The 11,290-nt window shown below is 41.5% G+C and overlaps 1 protein-coding gene across 2 annotated transcripts in view; it reads right to left on the reverse strand.

Moving 5' to 3' along the window:
- Window positions 1–7: 7 nt before the first annotated feature.
- Window positions 8–11,290, reverse strand: part of rph3aa (rabphilin 3A homolog (mouse), a) — a 25,307-nt gene continuing 14,024 nt past the window's right edge. For both annotated transcript variants that reach the window (XM_031875251.1, XM_031875252.1), the window contains exons 2-16: window positions 9,131–9,259; window positions 8,860–8,989; window positions 7,616–7,699; window positions 5,926–6,088; window positions 5,586–5,759; window positions 5,272–5,475; window positions 4,942–5,021; window positions 3,941–4,015; window positions 3,738–3,847; window positions 3,525–3,651; window positions 3,174–3,227; window positions 2,387–2,538; window positions 1,719–1,800; window positions 1,542–1,638; window positions 8–1,007 (exon numbers count right to left, since the gene is read on the reverse strand). In XM_031875251.1, coding sequence (XP_031731111.1) covers window positions 874–1,007; window positions 1,542–1,638; window positions 1,719–1,800; window positions 2,387–2,538; window positions 3,174–3,227; window positions 3,525–3,651; window positions 3,738–3,847; window positions 3,941–4,015; window positions 4,942–5,021; window positions 5,272–5,475; window positions 5,586–5,759; window positions 5,926–6,088; window positions 7,616–7,699; window positions 8,860–8,989; window positions 9,131–9,246 — 1,782 coding nt within the window. In that variant the 5' untranslated portion in view covers window positions 9,247–9,259 and the 3' untranslated portion in view covers window positions 8–873. The remainder of the gene's footprint in view (window positions 1,008–1,541; window positions 1,639–1,718; window positions 1,801–2,386; window positions 2,539–3,173; window positions 3,228–3,524; window positions 3,652–3,737; window positions 3,848–3,940; window positions 4,016–4,941; window positions 5,022–5,271; window positions 5,476–5,585; window positions 5,760–5,925; window positions 6,089–7,615; window positions 7,700–8,859; window positions 8,990–9,130; window positions 9,260–11,290) is intronic.

The raw sequence follows: 11,290 nt of genomic DNA on the forward strand, positions 1-11,290 counted from the left end.
TGTGAATACAGAGAGCTAAATGTTGATTATTTAGCTGAAAACACTTGTGCAGATCTCATTTAAATTCGCCAATCAACCATAATATTTCATGGATTGTTTTGGAAGTGAACTGACGTTACTTAATCCAATTTGTTCTTCATAATAAAACGTCATGCAGAAGCATTTCTTCAGAAGAGAGCTCACACATGCACAGGTGAAGGTGATGCAGTGATGATGAGACCAAACTGTTATCTGTCAAAATAAATAAATAAATGCATTTCACATCAACAACAAAAAAAAAAGTGAGTTTGTTCACATCAAACATCTGCAAATGTCCCACTTAATATTTAACAAATGTGTGATGCACAGTAACACAAGTTAAATGTATGTTTCGGCGATGCAAGCAGTCGAACAAGGTGGTCACAAAGATCAGCTGACGACACATGACATGATCCCACATGAACACAGATCGACATGAGGACAGAAACAAAGTGGGAATTCCCTGTGTTGGGTCTGAGCGCGGACGCACAACTCATTACAACATACTGTGTTAATGACGATGATAACGAGGGTTTCTATCGTCTCCATAACCACTCTGTTCAATCATTACCGCACGTCAGGTACGGTTAACTTATTATATGATACAGTTTATGATATGATAACATTAAAAATGGATTAAGTTTAGTAGTCGCTGCTTATTTAAAATGAGCCCCGAGGTCAACATCCATGTTGGTCACCTGAAAACTGTTGGAAATGAAGCCTGCACATTGCAATTTGGGGACAAACTACATAAAAGCAGGAGGATGATATCCGTCTACCGTCACGGGAAGACAATATTCTACAAGGGGGAATGACAGAGAAACAAAATACACAGAAGAGAGGAGGGGAGACGCTTTAATCCTCAAACTGGACGGTGTTGTCGTTTAGCAGGACATGCCAGCGCTCTATCTTCTTGTCTTTGTTCTTGAGGCATTCGTACCAGTGCTTCAAACACTCTCCTTTAGCCTGGATGCCCAGCTGACATCCTCCTGGAGGCAGACAGGAAAGTAAGCATTCATACATTAACAAGATGAAGAGTCCACGTACACGTTAGCAGCTCTGTGAGGATGTCAACATGCTAACATGCTCACAATGACAATGCTTCTATGGCTATATTTAGAAGGTATAATGTTTATCATGTTCACCGTCTTTTAGCGCGTTATGCTAACATGTTCTGATTAGCACCAAACACAGTCAAGGCTGATGGGAGTGTCATTAGTTATTGCAGGTGTTTAGTCAAAAACCAATAATACAAAGTCAATTAATGGCAAGACATTTCACACAATTGTGAACCTCATGGTGGCGCAAGAAGAAAACTTAGGATCACCAAAGTTCTTAGGATTCATCCTCTGGGCACCATGAATATATGTACCAAATTGCATCGCAATCCATCAAACAGTTGTTGAGTTATTTCAGTCTGGACTGAAGCAGTGGATCGACCAACCAGAAGACATTTCCATCCCTAGAGACGACACATTGGATGAAGGGACGGACGAGGAAATGCGATGACATAACACACTTACCAATGAAATCATTGGATTTCCCCATGTCGTAGTCCCAGACTGAGATGTCAAGGGTTTTCTTGGCTAACTCGCCGTGCTTTATTTCATAACCAAACTCCTGAAACACAGTAACGAATCATGAAATGTGACACTGACATCCGGGTGAGAAGAAGACGGTGAAGTAGAGAAAGAGCTGACCTCGTTAAACTCCGGATTGAGGGTCTTCTTTTTTATCTGTGTCTTGTTTTTAGCTTTCTTCCCCATATCTGGTTTCAGACATCTGCAGCACAAAAATAAAATAACGTATTTTTAAAAATTTTTAAAAAACAAACAAGTAACATTTGACACTTTTAAATTTTATATTGATAGTTCAACAATTTGGTAAACATGCTTATTAACTTGGTAATAACCTTTTTACAAAGTTCATAGGCCACTTAGTCTGCAAAGTAACTTAGCTTTGTTCCACTGAGTTAAATCTAACTTTCTTGTGAAAACTCAAAATAAAATAACAGAAATGTGCTGAAGTGTCTCTACAAACTTTCTTGCAGAGAGTTAAATGAGAAGATTGATTCCATTCTCAAGTTTGTCCGTTACACGTGAAGCTAAAGCCAAGAGATGGCTAGCTTAGCTTAGCATAAAGACTGGAAACAGGGGGAAATAGCTAGCCTGTCTCTGTCCAAAGTTTTTTTTAAATGCCTCCAGAGCCAGGCTAGCTGTTTCCCCCTATTTCCAGTGTTTGTGCTAAGCTAAGCTAACCCTCTCCTGGCTTTAGTTAAACAGACCATCTTGCAATAAAGCGAATAAGTGCATTTCCCTAAAATTGTTTTGTTTTGTGTTAACCATAATCTGGAGGATTCAGCGCGTACATTTTGACAAACGGGTCGGAGTATCCGTTGGAGTCCATGGCGGCCAGGTGAGCGCAGCGGACGACGCCCACGATCAGACGACCCTGCTGGCTGCTGTACGTCAGCGACACCAGGATGCGACCCCTCTCCTCTGAATCCTCACCCTCCTTCAGCTGCACACACACACACACACACACATAAATATACACGTAACATATCGCACACATGCACACAAAGCAACAGTATTTAATTTCACTGATCCGGATGCTCCTTTGCCCTCTGCACATATCTGGAGGGATTACACAGTGATTATCATAATATCTACTAATGCAGGATAATGTACGTGCTTAAGGACAAAATGGTCTACATTTATATCATCATGCAGTATGAATATAACTCCAGAACCAACAATACATTCGTCAGTCTCTTAAATACTTTCGTACTTCCTGTCTCTAGTTCTACAGAAGATGAGCCGTTAATATTAATTTTTTCTTCAGTAAAACAACTGCTCACTGTACTTTTAATCACACAAAACAGGAGGAAACAGTGCATTTGTTGGGGAAACGGTGAATATTTTAATGATATTGATGAAGAAGTTTAATGTGGATCCATCACGTCTGATCGGTGCCTCCCTACAGTATGTCCACGACACAGAGGACGAAGACGTATCACACCGTTGTCTGTTTTGGTCTGAGAATACAATCAGACTTATCCTTTAATCTGTTCTCCCTTTGATATAAACAAACTAAAGCTGACGTCTTTGAATACAGTCAAACAATATCCAATAAAGTCCATGAGAGGGTCTTACGTCTTCCTCATAGAGAGCCATGCCACGGGCCGACCCCCCAACAGCCTTCTTCACCTGTATGGAGAATAAACCAGCATCATCATCATCATCACGAGCACTGTGATACTTACTTAGTCTCTGTACACATTAGATCAAAGAGGCAAGAACATGTGATTATTCACTTTCTTGCTTCATATCTGTACGGTAAATATTAAGCTACAGTCGGCAGCTAATTAGCTTAGCATAAAGACTGAAAAATTTGGGTTTGAATTTGTCAGGTTTTTGAAAGAACTGAGCCTTTAATTTAAATATGATGTATTTCACAGTACGTTCATGAACAATAGGAGGTGTCAGCGTCGTTCTCAGACTCACCGGGATCACTCGCTCTAAACAAACACTGAAGTTCTTCTTCTGGTTAAACTTCAGTTTCTTCAGAGCGACTCGCGTCTCTCCGATGAATTCATTGTGTCCAAACTTGTCCTCGTCACTCACTGAGAGCCTGAAGACAGACAAGTGTGCCTCGTGAAACTCTTTCATGCAACCGGTCCAACATTGCAGCTGGAGGAAGGTTGAGGTTGTTCTTACCGGAGAGTTTTGCGTGACATTTCATCATCAGTGATGCCGTGGTAGACCAGAGTCTCGTTCCACACAGGGTTCAGAGTGGTTTTAAGAGTCTTGGTGCGAAGCTTGTTGGACTGAGAGCAGATGAATTAAAAAAAATGATTATTACAGTTTTAAAAAGAAGACGTATGGCGGCACACTTGACGTTTTAATTATGGTGATTGTACCTTACTGGCTCCCGGTAAGAGGTGCAGCTTCACATACGGGTCAGCAAGTCCGTTTGAGTCCATCGGCTTTAACCCCTGAGAGACGTCAAGACACATGATGGTGAGAGTCAGCGTGAGATGAAGTGTTCAAAGCGTGGACGCGTCTCCCTAAATGTTTGCACACATTAGACGTTCTTATATATTCCACATATTTTATTGTTCGAATGCAAACGTTTCTCCAAATCTCATTTACACTTATTGGATACACCTTGTTTTGTTTTGTCTCGTCTCATCTTGTCTTTTATTGTCCCGTCTTATCTTGCCTTGTCTTGTCTTATCTTTCCTTGTCTCGTTTTTTCTTGTCATTTCACGTCTTCAAATGTCTTGTCCCATCTTATTTGTCTTGTCTTATCTTGTCTTTTCTCGTCTCGTCTCATCTCACATCTCGTCTCTTCTTCTTTTGTCATTTCTTGTCTGGTCTTCTCTTGTCTTGTTCCATCTTTCATTGGCTCGTCTTGACATTCCCATCCTGTCTTGTTTTGTCTCGTCTCTTCTTCTTTTGTCATTTCTTGTCTGGTCTTCTCTTGTCTTGTTCCATCTTTCATTGGCTCGTCTTGACATTCCCATTCTGTCTTGTTTTGTCTCGTCTCTTCTTCTTCTGTCATTTCTTGTCTGGTCTTCTCTTGTCTTGTTCCATCTTTCATTGGCTTGTCTTGACATTCCCATCCTGTCTTGTTTTGTCTCGTCTCTTCTTCTTTTGTCATTTCTTGTGAAGTGTTTTCTTGTCTTGTCCCATCTTCTCGTCTTGTCTTGTTCCATCTTTCATTGGCTCGTCGTGACATTCCCATCTTGTCCTAACGTACTTTGTCATTAGTTGTCTTATTCATTTTGTTTTTGTCTCATTTTCTCCCATCTTGTCTTGTCCAGTCTCCTTACGTCTAGTCCAATCTAATTTTGTCTTATTCCATTTAGTTTTGTCTCATTTTGTCCCATCTCGTCTCGTCTCGTGTACATGTCTTTACCTTAGCTTTAACGACACAGCAGTGCAGAGCGTGGGTCTCCTGGTCGTACAGGAGACTGAACTCCAGAGATCCCAGAGTGGCTGCAAGAATCAATAAACGCAGGAACACGTCAAACAGACATCTGATCTGTTAGAAAAAACAATTTCCCTCTGAAGCAGATAAACATTGATTTGTTACTCTGCATCGCTCCTCTGGGAATTCCATTCACAGCTTCAGGCCCAATTTATATTATTCACAGAGATAGAAACGAGTGAAAAAGTAAACATCAGGGACCGGTAAAGACAGTTCTGTAAAGCAGCTGTGTGGTTTAAGAGGAGGAGTCAGTCTCACTGGCGTCATCTGAGTCGTAGTCGTCGTCCTCCTCCTCTGTTCGATCCGGTGGGGGTCTTTGGGGGGCGGTGTTGTTGACCGGTGGATTCATTCTGGTTGCAGGAACATGTGATGAAATGGAGCTGGAGACAACAGGTTGTCTTTTTGCCTCCACAGCTGGAGGGGACACTGTCTCTTCCCTCTCCGGGCATTTGTTTTCCACAACTGCAGCAGGAGCAAATTAATTCTGTCTGAAACATCTTTGAACACGTCGTTATTGATGGTAAATCTTTTGAACGTTGGGTTTATTCATAGACGGGGCGGCGTTACTTTACCTGAGGCGGGGACGACCTGCTGTGCGTTTGCTCGAGGTGGTTTGGAGGCTGACATGTGTCTCTCGGTCTTCATTACCACCGCTGGACAGGACGCACTCTCATTATGGCTGTCAGCTGTTGCTCTCGCTGTCTGCTCCCATTGTTCTGATCCACAGGACGGCTGCTGCTGCGTCTCTGAGGGGACGAAATAAGAATATCACTAACACCACAACACTGTTGGTGCTACAGCCACAGCAGTGAGGGAAGAAGTACTCAGATTATTTTACTGTAGTTAAAGTAGAAATACTACAGTGTGGAAATACCCTGTTACAGGTAAAAGTCCGGCATTCAAGTAAAGTACCGTATCCCTGATGATGTGTTGGGGGTTCCTGTGGTCCATCGTGGCCTCCCGGACCAGAACTGTTCTCGATGCTGGACTGTCGAGATCCGGACAGATGGAGGGGGGCAGGCAGACTCTGCTGGACTCTTCCCTTGAAGAACCAAGCTCCTGAACGCTTCTGTACCTGCAGGAACACACAGTGAACACATGAATGCCTGACCTCAAGAGGACAATAAAGAAAGCAAAGACGCGGCGATGTTGTGCAGTCACATCCCCAGTTGATATTCGGCTAACTTGTCAACAATATTACACATCCAGCAGACACATAATAATTTCAGCTTTAATATGGAGTCATGTTTCTGGCCACCTGAGGAATGTAAGTCCAATATCCGTTTCAAGATATTTGTCTCTTTAGCTGCTAAATGCTCCACTATGTTCACCAGCTTGTTGCTGACTTTGTCGGTCCGCTGTTTGTTTGGAACCAGCTGGAAACGACACGGATGAGAGCAATGAGAACTAAAAGTTGTGGGCTGTTAAACCAAAACAACGAGCTGAAAGAGGCTAAAATGCTCAGTAGAGCTGAAAAGACCTGCAAGAAATCTTTGTTCGTTACTACAAGACCCTCTTTCACATTACATATGGTCATTTGATTCATTTTTAACACAGAAATATTGATTAGTGCAGCTTTAAAACGGCTAAAATCAACATTTTTATGCTAACGATGTATCAAATGAGGGTGTGAAAGACGTCTCTGGTTCTCTCTCACTGCTCTCGTAGCAGATTGACAAATGTATAGACTAGCTGGTGAACATAGTGGATCATTTATCAGCTAAAGAGACAGATATTTCCCTCAGGAGGTGGTGGACACCAAAAAGACTTACACGGTGATGATGTGTCACTGTTTTCTGCTGGCCCCAAGTCGCCCAAAAACAATCTGTTATTGAAGATGTATTTAACGTATAATGGAAGAAACAAAGCATTTGTCACATGAAAACAAATTAAATGAGCTGTTGTCTTTGACCATATCTACTTCCAACGTGTTAGCTTCTAGTGGCCGATAACGGAACTGCAGCTTGAGAAGAAGTCTTTCTATCTACCTTGTAAATGGAGTAATTAAAGTGGTCCGTGTTCATTTGTGTAATAATTTGTGAACATCTATAAATTCACAAAAAAATATAGACTGAATAATGTGTTTGATTTCTCTGTTTATTTCTTCACTCCTTAATTCTGTGAGACGGACTTGACCACTTTGTATGTCGCAGCATTACTTTATTCTGTGTATGACTGACAGGAGAGAGCATTTATTTAAAGAGTCTGGGCTCCCCGAGGCAGAGACCTCAACAAAACTGCAGCGCCATCATCAAAACAGCATTGTATAACTGCATCAGGGAGGAAAACAGAAAGCAGACCTTATTCTTCATGTTTCATATTCATCAAAATATGAAAAACTGTATATTTTTTAAGAATTAAAAAAGCGTTGAAAATAAATCATTTTGGGGATTTTGAGAAGGTGTCAATGGAAGGTAATTTTCCGGGTCACTGGACAGTGAAATGCAATTCTGTGCTAAAAAGACGAGTCTAAAAGCCAGACAGTGGCTCATATCACGAGGAAAACCCCTGTTCTGCCGGCGGATGAACGACATAATGGCATAAATTGAACCCTTGATTTTATCAAACCCACTCTGTTCTTCATCTTTCCTCATCCTCTCACCTCTTGCTGCTCATTGCAGATTCTGCACAGCCACATAGGACTCGTCCTGCTGTTGCTATAAATCCCACATTTGCTGCACATGTGCTGCAAAGAGGCAAACACATACATTAGAGACCAGAGGAGGAAGTATTCAGACAATCATTAAAGAGCCCAAAGTGACACATTCACCATGTTTGTTTTGTCCAACCAACAGTCCAAACCTCAACATTAAAACTAATTATTACAATTATCAACATTATTAGAAGTAAAAGCAGCAAATCTGGAACCATGAAATGTTTTTGCATGAAAAATGACTCAAACGTTCAAAATAGTTACCAATTAGTTTGGTAATTGTTTCAGATGTACTGGTTATCAAAGCCGGGAGATTGTGTGTTCGGTAGAGTGTGTGTGTGTGTGTGTGTGTGTGTGTGTGTGCATCCCTTTGTCTGTCCGTCTGTCCACAGCTAATCTCACAAACAATCCATCAGCATGATAGTTGTGCTGATGTGTGACTGTATGCTCGTCGGCCTGTTGTGGTGATTCACTATTTTATTGACCGTTTTATATCGTTATTGACTGCTGACGCCTCACTCCTCTCTAACCGGCCGGATAGAGGGGCCGAGAGTGATCAACAGCTGCTTCAGTTTGGACTCTTGTTTCTATATTTGGAATTGTTCCTCTCTTGATTTAAACGCCAAGATAAAAGATAAAGAAATCGGCATGCATGTTTGCATGTATGTACAACTATCAATTAGAAAATGGTGAAAATCTTAATTTGTAAAGTAACTACTTACTAAAGGTGTCAGAAGTGTCCTTCTGTATTGTGGCATTAAAGGAAAATACTCAAATACAAGTACCTCAAATTTGTACTTGATTAAATGTACTTAGTTACATTCCACCACTGCATAAGACACACACACACACACACACACACACACACAGATAAATCTTTCTGCAAGATTTAGATCTCGATAGCAGGTGCAAAGAACACATACATAAAGTATATTTTACAGTTCAGATTGCATTCATCTCTCCATAGTCATTGAGAGCAACAAGAAGCAGAATGTGAGGCATGAGACCAGGAGATGCAGAGTGAATGTCAGAGAGAGTTAGCATCCGGCCCAGTGGGCGCTTATCGCCATAGGAAACCTCTCTGGATATTCACTACGGGAAATACAGGATGCAGAAAATCCTGAGACGTCCTCACATGCTCTGGGGACTTTTCTTTCCTCGTTGAAGCAGAGAGAATACAGATATCCACCTACTTTATTGCACTGCACACAGAGGACAGCTGTGACCCCCTGTGGTCCAAATGACGCCCCACACAGCAGACAGTGGGACTGCCCGTCACCACACGCCGTCTTCTTGATCTTATGCAGGCGACTGGAGAGACGCCTGAGAACAACATGCAAACAAATGTAAAAACACAAACTTGGCACAAGTTTTACACACAAAAATCATCCAACTCAGTGAGCATCTGTGTTCAGTTGACTGATGTGATTATGTGGAAACAGAGACAACAGTTTTCCATCTCACTCAATCCTCTCGTGCTCCGTGGCCTCCATCATGGCCGCACGAGCCAGTACACTGTTGATGATCTCCTTCTCCTCATCCGTGAGCTCCTCCCCTGGGGGGCCGCCAGACATGTTCATCGTCCACCCGATCCTGAAACCCAAAACACATGCACACACACACACACACACACACACACACACACACACACACACAGAAATAGACACACAGAGTATAAGTGGCATGAAAAGTAAAAACAGCAGCTCAGACAAAAAAAAAAGGGCCACTATTTCCAAAAAGTGCATCACTAAGGAGAGCGAGACACTGAAGTCTGAGGACAGGAGCACAGCTGGAAACATTTTGGACTTAAAGCAACGCTGAGTGACTGCAAACATTGTCACAAACAATAGCTCACAAGTGGGTTACATGATGGCTGATCATAATAATGCACCGGTTTTGTCTGGCTTCCCTACTTTTTACATGAATTTCATACATTTTTAATGTTTAATGCTCTTGAGAAGTGATTTATTTAAACGTGTAAACCTACTCTGAGCAGATAAGACTGAGATATGGTATTCAGATTTTTTAATTACCTTTTTATTTCATGATTTTAAAAAGCAGTCGACATAAACAAATTTCCAAAATGTCCCTCTCTGATCCTTCAAGTTCTGCCGGTCGTTTGGAAAGCTTCCAGAAACTGCCTGCAACGTTTTAACTGACAGAGCGGAGGCCGGTGAAAATCAAATGAAGTCAGCTTGTGTTGCTGTTTTTTCCCCTCAAATGTGTCAGTTTGACATTTTTGTGGCTTCCCGTGATGAGCAGGAACATGCACGAGACAATTATTGTATCAGGAACTGAGCTTGTGGCTTCACCAGATGATGCAGATGATCTGTTCTATGATCATGGCTTTATTTAGTGAACATCAAGCTCAAAATATTACACCAAAACACGGCTATTATTACACCTCTGTTTTAAGTGCATTTTACACTAGTACATCAGCTAATGACAGACTTTATTCAACCCTTAACAATAACTAATAACTAAGTGTTTTACTGCCCTCTCTGCTTTAAAGTTGAACTCTGTTGTAACAGACCACACCCAGCAGTGATGTCACTGTGTACTGACACACCCCAGAGGACACTTATACATCACTGCAGCCACATGAGGAGTTGAGCCACTGGATGTCAGTAAGAACAAGAAGTTTAGCTGCTGTTAAGTTGCTTTTAAAGCAATATGCATCAATCATTTATATTACTTATAGATAATCGAAGAAGATAGAGAATGAAGAAAAGATAATTGTGGGAATTTGCATTTTCTTGAATAGTTTCTACAGCAAATATTCTGTGCTGCATCACCACAACATAATTCTACTGTGTGCACCAAACACTCGTCATCCATTTGGTGTTTTGAGAAACACAAGCCTGTGTGCACCTATTTTGCAAGAGATTTACGTTGTGAGAGATTTGATCATGGTGATTTGTTGGATGCATGATTGTAAAGCACAGCCCTGCAGGCTACAGATAGAACATGAAAAGCTGCTCTGCTGCTTTGAGATGGTAGTGAGGGTTTAATCTACCTGCATCCTGCACATTATGGACCAAAGCTCTTGAAACGCTACGATTAGCACTTTCTATTGTCTTCATAAATGAAGGTTGTGACCTCTTTGTGATCCTCAGTGTCATGTAGATGTGATTAATGGTCTTAAATGCCTTCTTATTGATGTGTGTTTGATCAGTTTTCGATCCATGTGCCGCACGAGCGACATATGGATCGAAAGATGTGACGATGTCAGCAAGAAGTCATTTGTGGGGTTTTGAGTAAAAGACTTGGATGGTTAGTCAGATCATTTTGGTATAAATATTCATGTTGCCCACAACTGTTATACCTAGCGCCGTCATTGGGTGAAAATGTTAATTTCTCCATGACAGAATATTTGCAGAAATATCTACATTCACATCAGCTTCGTAATAATTAACAAATGTTAGCATGCTAACACGCTAAACTAAGAAGGTAAACATCGTAAACATTAAATATGCGAAACATTCCGAGCATGTTAGCAGGCATATGTTAGCATTTAGCACAAAGCACAGCTGTGCCAAAGTACAGCCCAGGCGCCAACCTCCATTTCTGAAAATCAAAACCGATGCTTCATGTGTTAAAGCTGCATTCTCTCTAGTGTCCACC

Source organism: Anarrhichthys ocellatus, unplaced genomic scaffold, assembly GCF_004355925.1.
Source record: "Anarrhichthys ocellatus isolate YVR2014 unplaced genomic scaffold, GSC_Weel_1.0 scaffold87, whole genome shotgun sequence".
Taxonomy (NCBI): domain Eukaryota; kingdom Metazoa; phylum Chordata; class Actinopteri; order Perciformes; family Anarhichadidae; genus Anarrhichthys; species Anarrhichthys ocellatus.